This window comes from Mangifera indica, chromosome 9 (genome assembly GCF_011075055.1).
Source record: "Mangifera indica cultivar Alphonso chromosome 9, CATAS_Mindica_2.1, whole genome shotgun sequence".
Lineage (NCBI taxonomy): Eukaryota > Viridiplantae > Streptophyta > Magnoliopsida > Sapindales > Anacardiaceae > Mangifera > Mangifera indica.
Window position 1 is genome coordinate 1,659,043 of NC_058145.1, and position 24,492 is coordinate 1,683,534.

Below are 24,492 nucleotides of genomic sequence, written 5' to 3' on the forward strand. Positions count from 1 at the left end.
TTGTGTGATACCTTAAACAAAAAACAAAAAAAAATCAGGCCTTTCAATAGAAAAATGGTGGTAGTTCAATACATTCGGGGTATTGTTATCCTAATAAAATTATTTATACTTTGAAAACATAAATGATTATATATTTGATATATGTTATCATATGATCAGATAATTTTGAATTAAAAATAAAATATAAATAAATTAAATAATCACATAAATAAGTATGTATTTAAAGTGAATACACATATTGTCTCATTACATACCAAATAATACAATATATATATAAATAAATAAATAAATTGTTTAAATTTATTTATACAACCTGATATGATAACATTTAATTAAGTAATTTTGAATTGAAATAAAAAAATAAATTACATCACTTTAATTTGTTTAAATAAATTTGCATGCATAGTTTGATTCTTATGTGCCATCGCCAGAAAGATCAATCAAGGGAAACAATGTCAAATGGTTGATTGTCGCTACAGTATTGATACAACGGTGGTGGAGATGGAGCATCAGGCTCAATATAATTTTTTGACTTAATGACGGGCCAGTCAACGCAGTCAAACATCATATCTAGGTCCAGGACGTTGCCGTTAAAAACTGTAGGATTCCCTACAGTGTAAAAATATCTATTGTTTTAAATGACTTCACATATGATTCGAAATAAGCCCTGCCGTTAAGAATAATCAATCGGAAGTTTGCGGTTTGTCGAGCTCTTTCAACCATGTCTAGTGTGATACTAGAGTGGGCCCATGGTCGGATATCTTCGTGGATCCAACGGAAGTATTGGGGACACGTGGGAAGGGACGAAGGGTCATGATCTTCCGGATTGAAGGTCGTGGGGTAATCTCTGGGACCGCTCTTTGTGAGCTGCAGAGCAGTGCAGTTAAGTGGAAATTTTAATTTTTGTTTGGGCTTTTGGGAATTGAAATTGTAGGTTTCGGCACTTGCTATTCTCTGAGCAAAGCTTCTAGCAGCATTTAGTCTGCAGCGTAACACACTCCACAAAAGTAAGCAACTTATTTCAACAGAAGTTCAAACTGTTCTTAGGAATGCTGTGGTCAATTTCTTTTATCAAGTAATTTCAAATAATTATAAAAGTCATTGCTGATGTGTGAAATTACACCAAGGTGATAATGTAACTATCAGGAGTTGTTACATGAGATTATGACTGAATTCAAATAAAGATTGTTTAAGCTTGAGAACGAGTTTGTCTCAAATGACTCTAAAATGAGTTTGAATCAAGCTTTAAGACGTTTAACTTAAAAAACTCGAAAGCTTAAAAAATTTTGATATAAATTTATTAAAACGATATCATTTTGATTAATACACATCAAAATGATATTATTTTAGTTATTTTTTGTTTGATTATAATACCAAATTGAAGTCAATGCTTGATTCCTCTTAAGCAAATTAAGTTTAAACTCGCACTTGAGCTCAACTCTTGTCAAATTGAGCCAAGCTCCGCTAAAAGCAATTACTGAGAGTATTTATGTAAAATGAGTCTAAGAAACTTTTAGAATATTTATGAAAGAATTCAGGAAGTGTTTTCCACTCCTGGAAAATGATAGAGAAAGATGTAAAAGAGAGAATTTTTTGACTTTTGGTTTTAAACCCAGGTGGGGGAGGTTGTCATGACATGTAAGATTAATGAAGCAACGACAGGGCATTCTAGTCAGCTTAATGAAATAAATGAGTCAAAAATAGGATTTACGGAATTGATGAAGAGGCTTTTGAATTGGTTCACTATATAGGAGGGAAATGGATAGTGGCGGGGATGAGGAATAGTTTCTTTTATTTATTTTTGTGTTCATTTTGTATTGGAGACTTGCCATCTCAAATTTGCTTATCATTTTAACCAACAAATTAATTTGACATCATTGATCTGTTCTATTATTCAATGTGTATATTATTATTTGAAATCCTTGAATCGTAGAAGAGGTATTACTGTCATCCAAGGGCACGTGATACTTAGAAGTTTTCTTTGGTTTATATGTTTGTTCGATTAAAATGATATGTGTATAACCAAAATTTGTACACGATAGAGACAGTTAGTTGCAGTGCCACTACTTCACATGTAATGTGATACATATTATTTATTCGACTCAATTATTTTATATTTAACATGTCATCGAAATAGTGCAACTATCTCAAATTGAATATGACATGATTTGTTTTAGTCAACAAGTTGACGATTATACTTAACCTATTCCAGCTGTAATCGAACAATACACATCTCTCTTTACCTAGAAAAATGTTTGTCTTGATGCATCAAAGCGTAAATTTGTCTATTCGTATTGACACTTCATTTGAGCCCAACCAAACTTGTTTCAAAGTTGTTCAAATTTAACTCATTAGAGAAGCGTCGAACTCAAGTCTGAGTTGGAGTCAAACTTTGAGCTCAACTTAGTATTATAATTGAGTAAAATATGACTAAAATAACATTTTTTTAATATATATTAGTTAAAATAATATCGTTTTAATTTATTTGTATTAAAAATTTTTAAGTTTGTGAGTTTGAAGAGTCGAATAATCGTAAAACCTAAATTTAAAAATATTTAATTCTTAAATTTGAATTCAAAATAGAGTTTACTTGAGTTAAATTTGTTTCAAGACTTGTTGACCTCAAATAAACTCACTTTCAATTTAACTCTAATCTCCGCTATATGACAAATGTCCAAGCAGCCTGATTTATCTACACACTCTCCGTATGACATATCTACACGCTTAGAGTAAAACACCGGATTCCGGGATGCTAGATTATCATATTTCCTTGTTCTATGACTGGTATTTTCTACAAGAATCCAAAACAATGATTTTTACGTAATAGAAGAAAGGTGCTTCAAGGGCTGAAAACAAGTCAACAATCAGGCCCTACGTGCATATGCTGTAGCTAAAACTTAGTACACGTGTTCCAATTATTTTAGCAACCTTCTCTCTAGGTAAGTAGACCGACACGAACCGTGCACGTTAAGCCTTAGAATGTACTGTCACCAGAGGAAACAAAGGGCCGGACTGGCATTCGCGTCGACGCCCCCGGTCAACACGACACCGTTCACAACACGAAAAATAATATATTTTTATATTTTATTTTAAAATTTGGCACTGTTGAATTAGTCATTTCACATTCGAAAAACTGCTTTATTTGGCCTTTGGTTCCTTAGGCGGTTTGGTTTATCTGTGTTCCCTCCAATGGTGACTGACTCTGGACCAGATGAAGTTCCATTAAATTCGATTATACTGTGGCAACAAAAATGTGGGTGATATGATTATTTTAAAAAGTGAAATAATTAAAATTAATAAGGTTATTTAACTTTTTGGCACTATTTGGATTCCTTTTCGTTAATAGGGCGTATTTTGAAAAATAAATTATGACTTTTGCCATTTTGGGGTTGGAACTATTTTTATACTACTTTCTTAAACTGTTAAAGGCAATATATTACTATTTTTATTTTATTTTTAAAATGATAAATATATATTAATATTGATTGTATTATATATATATATATAAAATTGGGATCTGTCTATATTAATTGAAAAGATTAATCTGAGATATAGTGATTAAATCTATAATTATTGTAATAAATAAATTAAGATTTCATAAAGATGAAGGAGAGTTAAACCTAAATATTCTTTTATAAATTTTAATAACTTATCAGCTTTATTAACTCTTAGAATTTGATGACGAAGGGATAAAACTTTAATATTTTTTTATTAGATTTATCAAACAAAAATGGGTTTCATAACTATGTAAAAAATTAATTAAGGAAAAACTAGCCCATTACTTCTATTTAACGTTGTTGAAAGTTGTGTCATTTGTTATATGCTTTTAATATATTACAGTAGAAGTTTGGTCAATTTTATTGAAAATTTAGAAAGTTCAATCATTTCAATTGGAAAATATGAAATTTTCATCCTTTCAATGATTGAGTTTCTTCAATGAAAAATCATAATGGTTCCAATATTTCAAGGTGCCCTTATCTCCATATCAAAGTTGTGTTCAACGTGGCATGACAGCACTTTGGAATTCTAGCGATTTTTCATGGATGTGGAGTTGATAGATTAGGTTGAGTTGAATGGTTTTTTGATTCATTCAAGTACATGTATAAACCCATTAAACGTTATGAATAAATAAAAAAAATGTTTGAAAATGACAAAATTAAACTGTTTGTAATATTAATTTTCAAAGTTTTTCTCAAAATTTTTATAACTAAATCGGATATCGACTTAAGGGAGAGGACAGTTTGATCCAACTAATAGTCAGATCAGTTGATTGGTGGTTAGCCCAGTTAATTGTTAAAAAATAATGTTTAAAATTTTTTATATAATTTATCATTGATTATATAATTTGACTTATTTAACATTAAAATAAGTTTAGTTTAATGGGATGTGTGTGTGTGTGTATATATATAAGTTTTTTTTTTAAAATAATTTTTTATGTTTATTAAGTCAAACCCAATTTTATATGTAGTCTAATTCGATGGTTTAATTTCAAAAATAGTTTTTTGATGAATTAAAACTGATTTAACTAGAATTTGCTGGTTCAATTGGTTGGATCGATCAGTTTGATTCAATATTTAAAACAATTTTCTGATTTATGTGGCATATATATAGTTGAGGTGCTTGAATATTTTATGTGGCTAGAACTTTGATTGTTGAAATAATTTTTCACCTTTATTTGAAGTTTTTTTATCCTAACAGACTAACGATAGATTCAAGTCCAATCAAACCAAACAAAGGTCTGTTTAAACTTGATTTGAATCTAGAATAGTTAATTTAAACTTGAATTTAATTTGCTCGAATTGATGATGAGTTTGTTAGAGAAGCTATGGGAAAGTTATTGAAGAAGAAGAAATATGGGTGTAGCCAATTAGTGGAGTCAAAAGATCTACAGTAAATATATGCGAATTTTATACTTCCCCGTTTTGACCCATCGTCTCTCCTACCTACGAATACAAAATAAAGAAAACATGGTGAGTATAAATACTAAGTAGGTACTCATGATTTCAATGGTATTCTCTATCAATCGTTCCCCGTAGAGTCTCATTGTCGAATGCACTCGGGCACAATAGCTGGATACTCGTCTCAAGTGCCACTTATGGGCATTTGTCTCATATGCACACCGAATTGAGCACCCATCTTAGGTATTTCCTATAACCATAACTAAGATGGACACCCACCTCAGGTGCCACTAACCTCCCTTTAAATAATGAATTATTCTCATTCCACCTCCAAGGATTGAGATGTTTCATCAATTGGGTCATGCATTCTCTATACTAGGACATCTCATAAACTAGCCTTCAATGCAACTCACCTATAGTTATATACAATTATACCATGTTCTTAGATCTGATCCCTTACAATCCCTTTATGGATATCCTTGATGAAGTCTCACGTGTCCCTGATGTACTGGGCTAGACACCTATTTTAGATGCCTCTTACACTTTCGTATTAGATGAGACATTCATCTCAGATACCTCTTACATCCATATTCATCAAATTCGAACGCGATATGCTTGACATGGGCATATTGTGGGTTGTAAGAATGTGTTTTAAACAGTGCATGTGCATCTTAATTCATGTGGGTGGACACATAATATACCAACCTATGAAAGTGTTATTTAAATGGTGCAGGTGCACCTTAATCCATGTGGATGTGCACACAATATAACACCCTACGAAAGTGTTATTTAAATGGTGCAGGTGCACCTTAATTCATGCGGGTGCGTACACAATATTCTTTCCTTTAATTCCTGGCATGCGCTTCTTTCCTTTAAAAATGACAGAGACGTTGCCTTCCTTAACAGTGACGGACGTTTGGACCGTACCAAGCGCACAACGGCACGCCGGCTCGGAGATTTCACACTTCCAGTGTTCACGGCACACGCGTGGCATTCACGACGTACATCCCACGTGTGGGCTACGCGGCTGTTATGTGCACTGCTTGTCGGTAGCAATGCTCATGCAGGTGCATGTCCGGCGCTCCGGTAAACTCCAGACATGCCTAAGCTACCAGCCTGGCTCCTGGGGTTCTCGGGTGGTGACCCATCCAAGGCACAGTTGCGCAATTCTCATGGGCCTGTATCCTACCATCGACCACCAACTTCTGACGATCTAAAATTCCAGTGGTCCTAACGTCTCTAACCCTCCATTTCAAATCCCTATCTACAAGTTCCATGCTCACACGAATTCCATTAATAACAAATTGTCAAACTCCATTCTTATACACACACGACATTCCTTTGGTTTCCCTAATCCACACAAACACCATAAACACATACAATTTCTCACATATAAATACTAAGTAAGCACACACACCACAATATACGTAATCTGCATTCCCTGCAAACATATAAAACACAACATACAGAAGCAACTCTCCCCTATCCACCCTCATCTTTCGCGCATGTTTGGGCAATCATGATTGTCATGGGATCATGATCTTTAATTCTCAAATCAAATAGGCAATATATGTATAACTTTCCTAATCCAGTATTATCTAAATATACACATACATAAAAATACTGAAAGATATTTATAAATATATAAATATTCCAATAAATGCATGACCTACACAATCTTCGGTTACTGGAGCATACGCACAATTTATAATAAAAAAATTTGAGCAATCAAAATGTAGCGACGAATAACAAGAAAGTACCGAATTACCTTTTACATTACCTAGGGGTATTACAAATGATACTATATCAAATTATATATATAAGTTTTTACAATTTGTTTGTATTTGTTTTATTACTTTCTAATTAGATGATAATGTCGTATCATTATTTATATACATTTATTTAGTTGAATATTCAAGAGAGGGTATTCCTACAAATCAAGCAGCTGAAAACATCTCACCAGGCCAACTTTTGTCTTTTGGCGTGTGATGCGTCACTAGCTTCAGGGTAGAACAGGACGCCGCACTCATTCACCTTGTAACATTCAAGTGGTCTACCTTCCCAATCTTCAATATAGAATTGAAACAAAACTTCACTATTGGAACAGAATTGAGCGGACCAAAAAGCTTTGTAACCCAAGAATATGTGGTCTGAGTCTAGAGTTGCCAAAACGGACCAAGAGCCCTCCGCCTTTTTCGCATATTGCCCACCATCTGATTTTAGATGTAACTCATATTTAACATTGAAGTCTTTCACCTCATCATGATGGTCTCGGGGTGATATAACAATGCAGAAAAGTAAACCCACTAGGTCATCATTCAAACAACCCGGTAGCAGCTCTATAAATGATCCTTTACTTTGGAAGGTAAACCAATCTGGAATTGAACTTCCAGGAAAACATATATAACAATTTGGATCGTGTATGTAACCAAATGACTGAGATTTAGAAGGCAATGTTGACCATGCATATCTAGGCCAAAAGAGGTACTTTAGCTTAGCGAACACAGATTCCACATCTTGAAATCCATACAACTTATTAAAATCTTCTCCACTGTGCAAGCTATAGACTTTGAGATATTTTAGGTTTGGCATCTTTGAAAAAGCATAAGGAGTTAAGTGTATTTCTCCTACTTGAGACACATCTAAATGTATGCCTTTAATTGCTTCAGTCCCCTAATTAACAAAAGAAATTATACGCACAAATGTTAATGCATTTTCATGTTTATATATAACATACAAATGAATAAGTAATGTATTTTCCTCACCTTATTTCTTGTCAAAACATGATATATATCTTTATGGTGAAATAAACGACTGCGTTTACCAAGATTTTCAATAGATTCTTGTCGAACAATTTCTTTACTCATTTCTTCAAGTAAATCATGCATTGTTATCTTATAATTTGATACAATAACAAGGGACTTATCAATGAGAACACTTAACCCAATCTCTGTGGAGCAGCCACAAGAATCCATAACACTTATTACAAGATTTATATTCTCCCCCTTAAAGATGCATGCAATATCTAAGAATAATTCCTTCTCTTCATAATCTAATTCATCAAAGCTTATTTTCAACACATCTTGGATATCCTTAGGAGGACTTCTTTCTAATTTATTCACTGCACTTTCCCATTCTTGCTTTGTCTTTCCTGATAGAGAAGAGCCTAATACTTTAAGAGCTAATGGGACACCTTTAGCATATGTTACTATCTTTTTTGATAGCTCTTTGTACTCTTTAATTGCATACCGATTATGTTTGAAGGCAAAACAGTTGAAAAGCTGAAGAGCTTCATAATCAACTAATTCCTCAAGCTTGTATATCTTATCTGCCCCACAATTATTAAGAACTTGTTTATCTCGTGATGTTATAATAATTCGACTTCCTAAACCAAAACATTTGGGATCTCCAATTAAATTTTCTATTTGGTTTAAAGAAGTCACATCATCAAAAACAATGAGAACCTTCTTACGGGCAAGTCTTTCTTTTGTGAGGGTGAGTCTTATATTGACATATTTATCCTCTAATATTTTGAAAAGAAGTTCTTAATGCAAGACAGTTAGTCTCCTGTGATTATCTGATTCTTCTCTAACATTTTCAACGAAGAAAGAACCTTCAAAATAGCTCAAATATTTGTTGAATATTGCACGACTAATAGATGTCTTGCCTATTCCTCCAAGGCCCCAGATCCCCACAATACAAACATCATTGGACCCAATTTTCAACAATGACTCAATTTCTTTAATGACAGATTCTACTCCAATTAAGTCACTATGATCACTTGGAGATATTTTGTTTAGTCTCTTTAATATATCCATAATAGTTTCTTCTATAATTTCAGATTCACACCTAAAAAGATAAAAAAACACTAGTTAGTATGAATAAATCAGAGAGAGAAAGATATCGCATATTTCATTCCAATAGTTGATCTAACCAATTTGTTAGTTGATAAAAGATATGTCTTTTCCTTAGTTGGCTTAAAAAATATAGCACAAAGTAAAATATTTTCAAACAGAACAAGTAAAATACGTATGTACTTTTTGCTATCTGCAGTCCATCCAGAGAGATTAGCTACTTCCTTCAAAGCAGTCTTCCATCTCTGTAGCACATCTAAGCTCTCCTCAAAACGCTTTTGGAGGTCGGCAAACGCATCCCCAAAAGCTCCAGTTTGATTCCTTACATGTGATGGATCAACGTGATAGAAAATTGGTATTACCATCTGTCCAAACCTTTTTTTGCAGTCAAGGATCTTTGCAAGTTCTTCTAAACACCATCTGGAAGAGGCATAATTTTCTGACAAAATGATAACAGAAATCTTTGACTGTTCAATTGCCTCCAATAGAGATGGTGAAATTTCTTCTCCTCTGCCGAGTTTGTCATCGATGAAAGTTTTAATGCTTGCACGACGGAAAGCTGCTTCAAGATGGCTTGTAAAATTATTCCGGGTGTCCTCGCCTCTAAAACTAAGGAAAACATCATACTTTAGTTCTGGAATGTTGGAAGAAGAAGCCATCAACTTGAACTGACGAGAGGCTCTGATCAGATCTGTCGTATGGAGCTAAAAAATCCGGTCTTCCTTTTCACACTGCAGAGAAAACCAAGACAAAAGTTAACAAGGATAACTTTACATAAAATTTTTACTGTATCCAGTCCGCACACACCTTGAATCAGTATGGTTTAAATAATATTTTGGAATTTTACCATTGTCGTGAATTTCACTCATTGCATGAACTTGCAGAGAAAATAAAAAATCTGCTTACATGGTAATAAGATCTGCTGATTGTTCCGATTTACTGACAGTGAATCAGAAATTAATTACCAATGGTAACTGAGCTAGTCTGGTGTCTTCTTGACGTGGAGCAGGATGAAGAGAAAGGCTCTGGGGAACGCCGTCGACTCTAGTTCACTTTAATTACTTGAAAGACAATAATGAACCTGTATTTTTTCTTGCAGTAGCGAGATCAAGATAAGATAACGCAGACCATAGACTCGAATATATGATGAGCTATCACATGCACCCACCAAGAAGTTTCGGGCTTTTTTCGACAAAAATTCTTGGACAACTCATTAGATGTTTTGCCATTTTTATTTACAGACTTGACTTAAACTTGCATTATTGCACAGTGTATATGACTTAAACTTGCATTATTGCACAGCGTATATGAAGTGTTCGTTTTTAATATACAAGGGAAATAATATTAATTTTTAAGGGATGTTCGGTTTGAAGAATTTTTTATTATCGAAGTTAAAAGATTATTTTAAAGATAGATTATTTTGAAAATTATTGAGTATAAATTATTATTATGTTTATTATAAATTTATTGGATCAAGTGACCCCCACTAAGGATACCCCAGCGTCGCCTATGAGAAGATCATGAATGGCTAGGTATGAAGAATAAAAAAATTAGGAGATGAAGAAAAATTATTGAAGATGATGAATTTGTTGACAATTTTTTACTTATTTAATCAAATTGAATTAAAATTATTTTAATTTGAGTTTAATTTATTTGAATTAAACACCAAACTAAATTGACTCTAAATGTGTAGTCTATGCCCCTAGTCTAACATACAAATGAACGGGGTTTTTGACCCATCTATATGGTCTTTTGATTGGCATCTTTTCTCATATTTTTTATTATTTATTTTCTAAATTTAATTTCGTCTGTTCCCTTGCACCTAGCCCTTATAAGTTACCTCTGTAATTTCTTTGAAAAAAAAAAAGGAAGAGTCATCCTAGGTTAGCAACCAAGAGGTACATCAAACTCATATGTAATTGAGTCTGCTGGTTTGGCCAAGATTTTAAGTTGCTGGTGTTAAATTAATAGACATTGCTCTATTGGGTTGTTGGAATTGAGAGAGTTCTAATAATTGATTGCTCTGGGGAAGTCTAGATCTAGAAGAACTTGGGCATGCAGGTGTGCCAGATCTGCGGTGATAATGTTGGAAAAATTGTGGATGGGGAACCCTTTGTTGCTTGCGATGTTTGTGCATTTCTTTTCTGCAGGCCCTGCTATGAGTACGAGAGGAAGGATGGGAATCAAGCTTGCCCTCAATTTCAATCGTTTAGAGGCGAAAAATATTACGCCTATAAGCAATGAGGTTCAGTGCAAGAAACAATACAAGATGGAGTAAAATTGCGAGAGAAGTTTCTCGAAGTGTGGAGTTTATTGTAGACAACAAGAGCATTATGCATGACAGGGCTCGCAAAGTGTGGATGAACTTCGTGCTGCCCACTAGAGAAGAAGCAGATGAATTGGTTGTTTTCGCTCTTGGGATAGTTGTTGGGTTGTTGTACACTCATCGATTGAAGTATTTCTGCAAACGTACCAAGAACCATGGAACTGGGCCTAGAGACCGTGTTCTTCATCTCACGTATCTCGGATTGTGCAAGCAAATCGATCCCAGTGGCGGTTTCGATCGTTGAGATTAAAAAAAGTGTTATTAATCTTTTATTTTCCTTTTAACTTCTTGTAATTGTCTAGTCTAGTGAGTTCTAAAATATTTTGTCATTTCACCTACAATGACAACAATGGTTAATGTCCCTTTATATTTAATAAATTTTGTTAAGGAAAACTGTTTATAAGTGGGTATTTGACTTTTCCAAAGTTAATGGGTAGAAATTTGACATTCACATAACCTTGGGCGGGATCGTCTTTTGGCCTTTTATAAAGATGTAAACAGGTGAGACATATTCTGAGTTTTGAAATCCACTGATGTAAAATGTAAGATCTATAGCATAAATATTAGAATATTTTTTTCTTAAATAATTGAAGCCAAGAATAATAATGAAAAAGAACAGAAAGAGTTAATGGAGGTAGGGTTTGAAATGTACTAATCTGAACCTTGGCATTCGATTTTTGAGAAGCTCTCATCTTTCTTGAAGGCTTTTGTTAATTGATTTGATTGGAAATGTCACAGTTTATGAAGAAGGAAAAAGAAAAGACCTTGAAAATACAAGTCACTTCAGTGAAAAATAGCCTTGAGACTTGGTCATGATAGTGACAAATTTGGTTTATGCGCTATTATTTTTATTTTATTTTATTTTTTTGTTACTACTTTTTCCCCAATTTTTTAAACCTGTGTGGACGTTTTGCAGATGAGAAATGGCTTCTTTTTCTCTTTATTGAAAAGGTTAACCTATTGGCCTATAAAAGCATCTGAATTGTCACTATATTTGGTCTCCAAGGTTGGATTGGGCCACTCACTTCGATCCATATTTCACCTTTCTGTGTGGGTTAGCAACACAGAATACGCTTTAGCTTCAACCTTAATAAACTTTTTGTAATCTTTGTGGAGAATGCTTTCCGGGAATCAAGCCTTTTTATGAGTTACTCTACATTATTTTTGTTATTGGGGTTTTTATTCTATGACCTGAATAAAGCAGAGAGGGAACTGATGCTCTTCCATTATTACTCTATAGAACATATTGACTCTGTCATTTAATACAGTGAAGAAATGCTTAATGTGCCAGCCCTTTTAATGTTGCGAGTAAACCAAGGGATGGTAGTTTAAGTGTGTGTTCAATATTTTACGAAATCTGTATTGGACTCAAGGATCATGGATAAACGGCAAAGTTTATCCAAGGAAATGTAGGCTATCAGAATCATGCCGAAAAAGTCAAGTTGGGCAAGAAAGACAGTCAAAACAGAGGTGCAGATTTTTCTCTCTTAAATTCGGGTGATGTGAATAATTAATTTTTTTCTCACTTTAAAGTCACCTAATCATATATTATTAGGTTAGTTTGTATAAACAAGTTAAAAAAATTTATTTATACATAAAAATTACTCAATAATATTATATTATATCTAGTGAAATTGGAAAATCAAATTATAAACTTGTTAAATAAATAGCAATGAATCAACTCAAAAACAAGTAAGACCACAGGATTCTATGTGAAAAACTCAATTTAGGAAAAACCATGGCTAGTAAATGAAGAAAATTTTTTTAAATCTGAAGATGATTTTAAGATTAGAAAAAAATGAAATTTTCTCTTCAAATACAAATTGGAGAAAACCCTAACTACAATATTTTGGTGACCCTACCCTTGTATATCTTGTTCTAAATTCATTTTTAGAATCCTTGCTTCCATTGTTTGAATCACCCATTTGAAAATTTATATCACCACTATCTAATAAAATTTAAGATAGATGACTAACATTTATCTCTCGTAAATGTAAAAGAAAATGAAACAAAACAAAAAGACAATGTAAAATTATGTATATTAATAAAGATTATTAATATGTATATTAACAATAATATGTTACTATGTGATTATATAATTTTGAGTCATTCAAAGTCAAGTCTTATGTTTGAATTTTGAATATTAAAAGGTCTAATTAATAAATTCCGATATGCAACATCATAAGTTATGATCATAATTATGCTTCCAAATAAGTATGACATAACCAAAAAAACTATGTGCACAAATAATGAACAAAATAATATGCACAAACAATGACACGTAATTATGTGATTAGGTATTACTTTATCTCTAATTCAAAATTATTCAATCACAAAGTAACATACCATTATTTGTGCACAAAGTTGTGCTCATTATTTGTATATAAAACTGTGCTCATTATTTATACACATAATGCTACTCTGACACAACTATGACTACAGTTTCTCTTTCTCTCATTTTCAAGGAACAATTGAGAATGATACTTCTGTTGTGACCTGAAGTCCCACATCGCTCCCGTACAGTCCACTGAGCGTGTATATAGGCAAGGGTCAGAAGCCCTTAACTTAAATGACGCATTTTCATAAGAGAAACAAAACCGTGCGGGCCTGAAGCCCAAAGCGGACAATATCGTTCAGGCTGTTTATAACACGTTATCAATACGATTCGCGATGGAAGGGTGTATTGTGACCTAAAGTCTCACATTGCTCCCGTGCAGTCTATTGAGCTTGTATATAAACAGGGGTCAGAAGCCCTTTACCCAAGAGACGCGTTTTAGGAACAAAACCGTGTGGACTTGAAGCCCAAAGCGGACAATATCTATTGGGCTGTTTATAACAACTCCTATGTTTTTCTCCTTCTTTATGTTAAATCTTTCAATATTGCTCAGCTTTCCATGAGAATATATATGATAATTTATCAAGCAAGGTCAGAATGTTTGTCTACGTACGCATTAACCTGGGCCCATCTCTATTTTCTCATGATTTTGACCCATAATTTAAAATCGGTTATTTAAATCAGTTTATTTTATAAACTAAACCAATTTTTATATTTGAAAAAAAATCTTAAACCAAAATTGAACCAATAAAAAGATTAACTAATTTTTTTTTTATGTCTACGTCAATGAGTGGATTGACTCCTAATTTTTTATCAGACTGGTAAAATCAATCAGTTTTTGATCTGATTTTCAGAACCATGCTATGTAAAATTTGAAAAACATAATTGAAAACATGAGAGTGAAGTGATGATGTTTACTAAAATACAAAAAGACCCTATAAGGTTAATGGGAAATTATATATCTTTGTTTTGAATTGTGGATGGCCAGTGACCCATCAATGAGTACATTACATTTTCCCACCAAAGGTTTGACCTAAAAGCACCTTCTCAGCCCTTAGGTGGGAAAATAACCTTTTCTACTCAAAATCAAGCTCTGTTAACATAAAATAATTCTGAAGCATTGTTAGGATGTGAAATTACTATACTATCTTTAACTATTTAACTTTTCAAAATTGTCGTATCACTACAAATTAGCAAAAAAAATATTTAAATACTTCTTATTTTCTTTCACCCACATCTTCTTCAACTTTGGAACCTAACCAACAATCTCACTTTCTATGACTCATCTTCAATGCTAATTTGCTTTCACAAATATTTTCAATTTCAATCTATCCATCTCCAGCTCATTCGCACAATAACAGTATCGTTTCCACCTTATTTCACATCTGCAAAATTCTGCACCATATCCCACACATCATTCTACTCTCCAACTCCCTTTGATGATCATTACAACTTTTGATAATTTATCTCATTGATATCAACCTTTTCCAGTCCATCCAATATTAACTTCTTTGGCAGCAGATCCCACAAATCAATCTACGCTCCAACTCCCTCTAACATTGATTATAACTTTTAATAATTTAGCCCACTGATATCAATCTTTCCTAATCCTTCCAGCATTAACTTCACCATCAATGATGGTCATATTACAGTGCAATGGTAGCTAGGATTTAAAGAGGTAGAGAGAGTTTGGTTTGGTCTAGATTGTAAGTCGAGTAAATGACATAAATTGGTTCAAACTTGACTCATGTTTTGATTTGAATTATTTGAAGTAACTAATAAAATGTCATTGTTTTGTCTATTATTAGATAAAACAACATCATTTTATCAAAAACAATATTATGTATATACATTTTTTATATACAATTTGAATACAAAGGTGATACATTATTATGTAATTGGGTGTTACTTTATCTTTAATTTAAAATCATTTAATTATATGTTGACACAATATTTGTATATACTAATTGTGTGCAAAAAATATGTACGCACAGTTTTATTGTTTTGAAATGAGTTACGAATTCAAATAATGAATTCAACTACAAATTTGGGTCACAAATTCGAACCATAAACTTAAGTCAAACTTGAATCACTCTTAATTTTGGTTCGACAAACTCAAACCAAATTTCATTTGAATGTTTTTTCATTCGAACCATACTCTAGCCAAGGGTGTACAGGCTCAACTTGATTTGTATCCACCCCAACTTGGGTGGCCCTTCAGATTCATGGCTTCAATTTCGGGTTGTGATGTTTTTTTAGGAGTTGAAGAAGTGGAGATAGAAATAGAGATGCAAAAGATTACGGTAAAAGGGTTTGGATTGGAGGAAAGGAAGGTGCTAAAAGCCACTAAAAGAGCTGGAAAAGCAGCAGAGCCATGGCCATTTTCAAGATACTCTCATTTTGCTTCATTTTACAAGTATCCAAGCTACATTGTTAGCCATTATTATGATACACATGGAACCAGTAATGCTGCTCATTTGTTCTTCCACACTCCTGCTGTTTGTTCAGTCGTTGTGGCGTTTGATGAAACTGTTGCTTCATCATTCAGCGATGACAATCTCCATGCCTGCACTATCATGTGATTGGGCAATGTTATGTGCATAAACTTTTGAATACATGATTGGGTACATATATTATATATAATTATGTAATTAAATATTATTTTATCTTTAATTTAAAATTGTTCAATCACATGATAAAATATAATCGTGTATTCAAAAGTGTGTATGTATAATTTTATTATATGTGATTTTCACCATGAAATTTATGATATTTGAGTCTCATGCTTCTTCGTAGGTGTTAAAAAACTTCAATTCATATTAATTAATATTTAGTAATTGCAATTTTTGGTTCATTTGTGTGTTTCAATAAAACTGTATACACCCAATTTTGAGCATTCAATGTCGTATAAAGATGATGTGTTATCACTTGATTGAATGATTTTGAATTAAATATAAACTAACATCTAATTACATGATGACATATAATCTAGTACTTAATTGAATCTTCAAAATTGGATGTAGATAGTATTATTTTGTGAGTTTATGCCTATACTTCTTGTCATTATAGCAATTGGGGTGGTTCAATTCTACCTGAATGATCCTATGACTATGAACTTATTTGTCTTTAAGTTTTGTTTCAATTAGGGTTGAATTCAAGCTAAGCCAAACTTGAACTTGAGCTTTTTTCAATGGAGTCAAACTCAAGTTTAACTCATTTTAAAGGTGTTTGAGGAGTTGAGCACAAGCTTAGCTCGTTTCAAATGTGTTTGAATTGAACTTGTTTGATTTGAGCTTGAGCTTGAATTTGAGTTCTGCTTGATTCTAAAATTATGTCTTTTTAAGTATATTGTTTAAAACGATGTCATTTTAATTAGTTTGTATAAAATTTTTAAGCTTTTCGAACAAGCTTAGCTCAAATCCAGTCCTAGCTTCAATTACTAAAAATATAAACGAAAATCAAGTAATGGAAGCAAGAGTTATTGGTATAATACAAAATATAATACATATGGTACAATGTGATAAGATACTCTGTAGTAAGTGATATTTATCCTAAGATGTATCAAAAACTATAAGATATGATGAGTATATTATACGATACGATGCATATTATTAATACAAATCAATACATTTTCTTATTTTTAAAAAATGTATTCTATGATACAAAAAATTATGTTTTCAATATATGATATGATGTGTGACTCTAACGCTATTATAAAACTAATTGATACGGATTACGAAGCAATATCTATACGCAATAAATTGTTTGTGGACAAATTGAGGACCCTATGTATTGGAGTTCAATAATACTTCATGTATTTTATTGTTATATGATTAGGTAATTTTAAATTAAATATCCACTCATGAATAATACTATGCATATAAACAAATTATGCAAAGTTAAATGTAAAAAGTACAAAAATATATGGGTGTTTGTGATTAGTTGATATGATTGTTTACTCTTTTTTTTTAATTCAAAATTACTCAATCAAATGATATCACATCAAGTTACACAAATAAGTTTGCACAATTTTATTTGTACTGGTTGTGTGACTCTCTAATCATATGATAATGTTGTGTCATTATTTATATACATTATAGGGGTGTTTGGTTGGGGAATTTACAAATTACTCTAATAATTTATCTTTTATTACTTATATTACTTTGTTTGATTTGTTAAGTAATAAAAGATTTTAGTAATTTTAATTTTATTATCTTTAACAAAAAATTACATTTATCAATTTTTATCAAATATAATAATTATTTATATATAATAAAACCAATAATCTTTTACGGAATCTATCCTTATATAATCTTTCATTTTTAATAATAAAATATTATTCAAACTAAATACAACATATTTGTACATATCATGTGATGTTGTTGAAAATTTTCCTATCAGAAAAATTAAAGATAATACATATATTTTGTTTTTAAACTTTTTCATAGATATATTAAAAAAAATTATAACATTTTTTAAACTGATAATACCTAATTTGAATATTTAGTTGAATATTCAAAAGTACGAATCAAGCTTGTGTTCTGTTAGTGTTTTGTTTAAAAATACACTAACAAAAGCAGTTTCCACATCAAATTTGGTGTTTCCTTACTGTTCTGTTTGATTACAGCGAAAATGAAGAGAAATTTATATCAATGAAATTTTGTGACTTACAGGAGTAAATATACCTGAATTCTTAGCTTCGTCACATGCCTCTTCTTCCATAGTTAACTGGCAGAGTCTTTGAAGCCAAGCTGAGAAAATCTCTCCCCATCTCAGCAAAACGACGACCTAGAGGCAAAATAATTTTTAGTTTTGGAAAACAAAGAGAAATAGAATAATAAGAAGATTTTTAAAATATGATTAAGCTTGTTTGAATTTTTGATTGTTTGTTTTGTGTGGGAACTGGGAGTGATTGTTTGGAAGAAGATTAGTCAGTTTTGGGTTATTTACTTATTGTTTGTAAGGTACATGCTTTTGTCTTCAATTGTATGCATATAAATTTCAATTTCACCTGTAGCCTGTTTTATATACATGATTAGTAAGATGAACAAGTGTTTGTAACTGGTCACAATATGCAAACTGATTTCTTTTATATCGTGTACGAAAATAGACATTCAATAAGATTTTTAAATTAAAGTAGGAAACCAACCAATAGATAATAGTAACGTTGTAGTACATGTTTGAAGTGCAACAAAGAAGAATAGATAAGAGAATAGAAGAAATGATTGAATGTGCAAAAACATTAGTATTGACAATAGTAACGTTGTAGTTGATGTTTCATTTTTAGGTCCGCTGGTAGAACATCAAACAGGATGCCACACTCTTTCACCTCATAACATTCAAGACATCTACCAAAATGTTCGTTAAAATCTCTAATATAGAATTGAAACAAAACTTTACTATTGGTAGAAAACCAAGTGGACGAATACCAAAAATCTGCGCATGCCAAGAATAGGTGGTCTGAGTCAAAAGACGACCAAAGACCCCAAACTTTCCTATTCGTTTCGGCCCTTTTCTCATATTGCTCACCATCTGATTTGACATGCACCTCGCAGTCAACTCTCAACTTTTTGGTCGGATCATGATCGTCTCCAAGTGATAAAACAATGCAGAAAGAAAAACCCACTACGTCATCATTCAAATAGCCAAGTGCCAGCTCTATAGATGATCCCTCACTTCGGAAGGTGGAGGTAAACCACTTTGGAATTGAAGTTCCAGGAAAGCATAAATAGTGATTTGAATAGTGCGGGATACCCATTGGTACCTGTATAGTGAAAACTTTAGATCAAGTATGAAATTATAAGATTTGTTATTTATTAAAAAAAAAAAAGAGACAAAGAAAAGGAGAAATTGACATACAGTTGGACCACGGTGGCTAAGATTTGGTGGAGCTGGTTTCGCAATGTCTTCAAGGGCACTTTGGTCTAGTTTTAAACAATTGATGAAATCAACTCTATCAAGCCTCCATGTAGTTGACGATAAACCAGATAATAATTCAAGTGATTTACAATTATGTGCATCTATACATGTTATGCTCGATGGAAGCTCTGGTAAGGATTTAAGCATATCACAGTCGCACAAGTTAAGTAATAACAAATGAGAAAGATTTATGATGCTTGCCGGTATTCTCTCAAATTTGTTTCTGCCTAAATGTAAATATTTTAGTGAGGTTAATTGGCCAAGACTGCTGGGTAACTCAGTGATACAACAATAGGATAGATTTAGATACGTGACACCTCGAATTGACAAGGGTAGTTCTTGTATCGTGCTTCCATCTAAATGTAAACTCTCACTATTACATGGGAAGCTTGAAACTATCTTAGGACTTGAGCAACCAAAGAGATCAATATGTTTAAGAGCATTCAAACTAAAAATACTGCTTGGCAAATTCTCAAGCCTTGAGCAATGCATAAGAGTCAGATACACAAGAGACTCCAACTTACAAATGCTGCTAGGAAGACTCTTAAGCCTTTTACAACCACTAAGATCCAAAAAATATAATTTGGATAGATTCTTGATTGATGAAGGCAATTCTCTAATTGCAGTTCCGTCTAAGCATAAACTTTTAACATTACATGAGAGACTTGGCACTGTATCCAAATTTGAGCAGCCACTAAAAAAAGCTTTTTGCAAAGATTTTGAATAAATTCCTGATGGAATACTGCAAAGGCTTGTGCAATTTGTTAAAATTAAGGTAGAAAGCTTATTGAGATACTGAATAGATGAGTGAATCTCAATCAAACTTGTACAATCTTCTAAATTTAGAGTCTCAAGATTTTTGGCCCTTGAAAGGTTAGGACATCTTAGTAAATGTCTAGATTTCTTGAGGTCAATATGTTTTAAATTTACAATATCCTGTAATAAAAAAAAAATTAAACAAATAAGATTTACTATATAAATTAGCATATATATATGATATCTTGAATTCACAATGTGATTTAATTTCATAAAAATAATAATATATAAATAACTGGGCCCCATGCCAAAGTTGCTTAATCTTGCTTCCAGGCATCTCAAGTGCAACAAGGTTCTTTGGATTAAATTTCGGAGGCAATGATTTCCATGCATACCTAGGCCAAGAGAGGTATTTTAGCTTAAGGAATTCAAAATCCACATTTTGAAATCCATACAGCTTATTAAAACCCTTTCCATAGTGCGAGTCATAGACTTTAAGATATTTTAGGTTTTGCATCCTTGAGAAAGCGTGAGGACTTATGTGTATTTTTTTTACTCGAGACACATCTAGACATATCCCTTTAATTGCTTCAGTCTCCTAATCAACAAGAGAAATGAAGTTAGAAATGATACACATGAATGTTAATGCATTTTTCATGTTCATATATAACATACAAATGAATAAGTAATGTATTTTCCTCACCTTATTACTTGTCAGAACATTATATATATCTTCATAGTGAAATAAACGACTGCATTTGTTAGGATCTTCAATAGATTCTTGTCTAACAATTTCTCTACCCATTTCTTCAAGTAAATCATGCATTGTTATCATATTATTTGATACAATAATGAGAGACTTGTCGATGAGAACACTCAACCCATACTTTGCGAAGTAGCCACAAGAATCCATGACATCTATTATAAGATCTCTATGACTCCCCTTAAAGAAGCATGCAATATCTAAGAATATCTCCTTCTCTTCATAATCTAATCCATCAAAGCTTATTTTCAACACACTTTGGATATCCTTATGAAGACATCTTTTTAATTTATTCATTGCACTTTCCCATTCTTCCTTTGTCTTTCCTAATAGAAAAGAGCCTAAAACTTTAAGAGTTAATGGGACACCTTTAGCATATGTTACCATCCATTTTGATAGCTTCGCGTACTCTTCACTTGTATCCCCATTATGTCTGAAGGCATGATGGCTAAAAAGCTGAAGAGCTGCATGATCAGACAATCCCTCAAGCTTGTATATCCTATTTGCCTCACAAAAATGATCAAGAACATGTTTATCTCGTGATGTTATAATAATTCGACTTCTTAAACCTAAACATTTGGGATCTCCAATTAAATTTTCTATTTGGTTTGAAGAAGTCACATCATCAAAAACAATGAGAGCCTTCTTACGGGCAAGTCTTTGTTTTGTGAAGGTGAGAGCCGGATTGGCATTTCTATCCCCTAATATTTCGCCAAGAAGTTCTCTACGCAAGGCAATTAGTCTCGTGCTATTAACTGATTCTTCCCTAACATTTTCAGCAAAGAAAGAATCTTCAAAGTCGCTCCAATATTTGTTGAATATTGCATGACAAATAGATGTTTTGCCTATTCCACCAAGGCCCCAAATCCCCACAATACAAACATCATTGGACCCAATTTTCAACAAAGACTCAATTTCTTTGATGACAAATTCTACTCCAATTAGGTCACTGTAATCACTTAGAGACATTTTTTCTAGTCTCTTTAATATATCCATAACAATTTTTCCTATGAGTTCAGATTCATCCCTAAAAAGATAAAAAAATGTTAGTTAGTATGAATAGATCAGAAAGAGGAAGACATTGTATTTCTTTCCAATAACTGATCTAATGAATTTGTTACTTGATCAAAGATATGTCACTTCTTCATTAAGAAAATTTCTCCAAATAAAATTATTTTTCTTTTCCTTAGTTGACTTAAAAAATATAGCATAAAGTAAAGTATTTTCAAAGAGAACTAAGTAAAATATATACGTACTTGCTATCTGTAGTAATTCCAGAGATTTTGCCTACTTCCATCAAAGCAGTCTCCCATCTCTGTAGCAGATCATTTTCCTTTTTTGGGTAAAACAAGGGGCAGAGCCCAGAAATAAATCTCTGTAGCACATCTAACCTCTCCTCAAAACGCTTTTTGAGTGCGTTAAATGCTTTCCCAAAAGCTCCAGTTTGATTCCTCACATGTGATGGATCAACGTGATAGAAAATTGGTATTACCATCTGTCCGAACCTTTTTTTGCAGTCAAGGATCTTTGCAAGTTCTTCTAAACACCATCTGGAAGAGGCATAATTTTCTGACAAAACGACAACAGAAATCATTGACCGTTCAATTGCCTCTAATAGAGATGATGAAATTTCTTCTCCTCTCTCGAGTTCGTCATCGATGAAAGTTTGAATCTTTTTATGACGCAAAGCTGCGTCCAGATGGCTTGTAAAATTATTCCGGGTGTCCTCGCCTCTAAAACTAAGGAAAACATCATACTCTTCGTCTGGATTGTTGGAAGAAGAAGCCATCAACTTGAACTGATGAGAGGCTTTGATCAGATCTGTCGGATAGAGCTAAAAAACTCCGGTCTCACTCTTCACATTACAGAGAAAACCAAGACAAAAGTTAACAAGAATAACTCTATATGAAATTTTTACTGTATCAAGTCCGCACACACTTCGAACTAGTATAGTTTAAATAATATTTTGGAATTTTACCATTGTCGTGAATTTCAGTCATTGCATGAACTTGCAGAATTTCTTTTTTACGAGAGAGAAAATTAAAAATCTGCTTACATGGTAATAAGATCTGCTGATTGACCCGATTTACTGGCAGTGAATCAGAAATTGATTACCAATGGTAACTGAGCTAGTCTGGTTTCTTCTTCTCTTAGGGTTAGGAGACCCACTATCTGACGTGGAGGAGGATGAAGAGGAAGGCTCTGGGGAACGCCGTCGACTCTGGTTTACTCTAATTGCTTGAAAGACAATAATGAACTTGTATTTTTTCAGGCAGTAGCGAGAGCAAGATAAGATAACCCAGACCATAGACTCGAATATAAGATGAGCTATCACATGGACCCACCAAGAAGTTTGGAGCTACCAGCAAACAAATTTCGCCCCATTTTCAGCAAAAATCAAGGCATTGGATACCCTGTCATTTCTCTTTATTGACTTGACTTAAACTTGCATAGTGTATGTATCGGTGCCCTATTTAATTAATAATATTTAAAAGTAAAAGTTTTTGTTAATGAAATTTGGTGGTAAAATCATGTCTTTGATCGCATAAATTTTTATTCGAAATTAATGTTCAGTTTTTGAAAAATGGTTGATGTCAATTATGGTTAGTCATTTATGAAGAGCAAAAACTCATCAAATTTATTGACAGCCACATGATTTGTAACAACTCTAATTGATTAGACTTAGTCTATAAATAAGAGAGTTGATGAAGTTTTTTTTTATGTTTTAAGAAGAAGAAGAAGAAGAGAAAGGATAGCGCCATTTAAGAGAATTTTTCTTTGTATAGTCTCTGTTAGAAATTTGTCCTTATATTTTGTATTCTTCTCCCTAGAAAAGAAATTATACCGTAGCGAGATCAAGATAACCCAGACCATAGACTTGCGCAGATGATGAGCTATCACATGCACCCACCACGAAGTTTCGAGTATCAAAAGTTGGCTTTTCAGGTCATTTCCTGGACAATGCATTGGATGTTGTGTCATTTCTTTTTATTGACTTGACTTAAACTTGCATAGTGTATGCGAGTGCCCTATTTAATTAATAATATTTTAGAGTTAGAGTTTTTATTAGTGAAAATTGGTGGCAAAATCATTGTTTGACCCCACAAATTTTCATCCAAAATTAATGCTCAATTTTTGAATAGTGATGGATGCCAATTATGGTAGGCCAAGAGCAAAAACTCATCAGATGATGAGCTATAACATGCAGCCACCGAGAAGTTTCGGGCTTTTTTCGACAAAAATTATCGGACAATGCATTGGATGTCTTGCCATTTCTCTTTATTGACTTGACTTGAACTTGCATTATTGCATGGTGTATGTGATGGTGCCTATTTAATTAATAATATTTAGGTCAAATGACTATTTTTCACTGTAATTTTGATGTAAACCTAATTTTCTATCGATTAATTATTAAAAATTTAAATACCTACTTATCGATTAATTATTAAAAATTTAAATACCTACTTATCTATTATTAAAGGTAAAATTATTATTTAATAAAAATATTTAAAAACCAAGATCTATTCATCGCATGATGAAGAGATCCATATCTCGGTCTTGTCATGTGTTAGTCAATGAGAAGAGAGAATAATCGATGATGATCGAAAATGGACTGCAGTTAGGAGAAAAGTCAAGAGGGG

General features: G+C 32.6%; 5 protein-coding genes and 2 pseudogenes across 8 annotated transcripts; 2 read left to right on the forward strand and 5 right to left on the reverse strand.

Annotated features, from left to right (window-relative positions):
* LOC123225858 overlaps nucleotides 1-22,954 on the reverse strand; it is a 35,473-nt pseudogene extending 12,519 nt beyond the window's left edge.
* LOC123225651 lies at nucleotides 437-6,175 on the reverse strand (annotated as a pseudogene).
* LOC123225852 (disease resistance protein RPP2B-like) lies at nucleotides 6,686-8,011 on the reverse strand. Its single transcript, XM_044650161.1, has 2 exons — nucleotides 7,664-8,011; nucleotides 6,686-7,571 (listed from the first exon to the last, which is right to left on the reverse strand). The coding sequence occupies exons 1-2, from the start codon at nucleotides 7,871-7,873 to the stop codon at nucleotides 6,855-6,857; spliced, it is 927 nt and encodes a 308-aa protein (XP_044506096.1). The 5' UTR covers nucleotides 7,874-8,011; the 3' UTR covers nucleotides 6,686-6,854.
* On the reverse strand, nucleotides 8,386-9,910 carry LOC123225853 (TMV resistance protein N-like). 3 transcript variants are annotated; one of them, XM_044650163.1, is made up of 3 exons: nucleotides 9,659-9,910; nucleotides 8,936-9,483; nucleotides 8,386-8,747 (listed from the first exon to the last, which is right to left on the reverse strand). In XM_044650163.1, exons 2-3 carry the CDS (start codon nucleotides 9,409-9,411, stop codon nucleotides 8,444-8,446), a joined length of 780 nt encoding a protein of 259 aa, XP_044506098.1. In that variant the 5' UTR covers nucleotides 9,412-9,483; nucleotides 9,659-9,910; the 3' UTR covers nucleotides 8,386-8,443. The 3 variants fall into 3 exon arrangements, with proteins under 3 accessions (XP_044506098.1, XP_044506097.1, XP_044506099.1); XM_044650162.1 differs by having other exon boundaries at nucleotides 9,600-9,910; XM_044650164.1 differs by having other exon boundaries at nucleotides 8,387-8,747; nucleotides 9,718-9,910.
* Nucleotides 10,993-11,322, forward strand: LOC123225652. The gene has a single exon (XM_044649760.1). It carries the CDS (start codon nucleotides 10,993-10,995, stop codon nucleotides 11,320-11,322), a length of 330 nt encoding a protein of 109 aa, XP_044505695.1.
* On the forward strand, nucleotides 15,639-15,995 carry LOC123225653 (heavy metal-associated isoprenylated plant protein 31-like). The gene has a single exon (XM_044649761.1). It carries the CDS (start codon nucleotides 15,639-15,641, stop codon nucleotides 15,993-15,995), a length of 357 nt encoding a protein of 118 aa, XP_044505696.1.
* On the reverse strand, nucleotides 18,636-23,120 carry LOC123225849 (disease resistance-like protein DSC1). 2 transcript variants are annotated; one of them, XM_044650158.1, is made up of 6 exons: nucleotides 22,908-23,120; nucleotides 22,108-22,713; nucleotides 20,792-21,878; nucleotides 20,384-20,686; nucleotides 19,273-20,268; nucleotides 18,636-19,177 (listed from the first exon to the last, which is right to left on the reverse strand). In XM_044650158.1, exons 2-6 carry the CDS (start codon nucleotides 22,638-22,640, stop codon nucleotides 18,656-18,658), a joined length of 3,441 nt encoding a protein of 1,146 aa, XP_044506093.1. In that variant the 5' UTR covers nucleotides 22,641-22,713; nucleotides 22,908-23,120; the 3' UTR covers nucleotides 18,636-18,655. The 2 variants fall into 2 exon arrangements, with proteins under 2 accessions (XP_044506093.1, XP_044506094.1); XM_044650159.1 differs by having other exon boundaries at nucleotides 22,108-22,706; nucleotides 22,908-23,114.
* Between the last annotated feature and the right edge of the window lie 1,372 nt (nucleotides 23,121-24,492).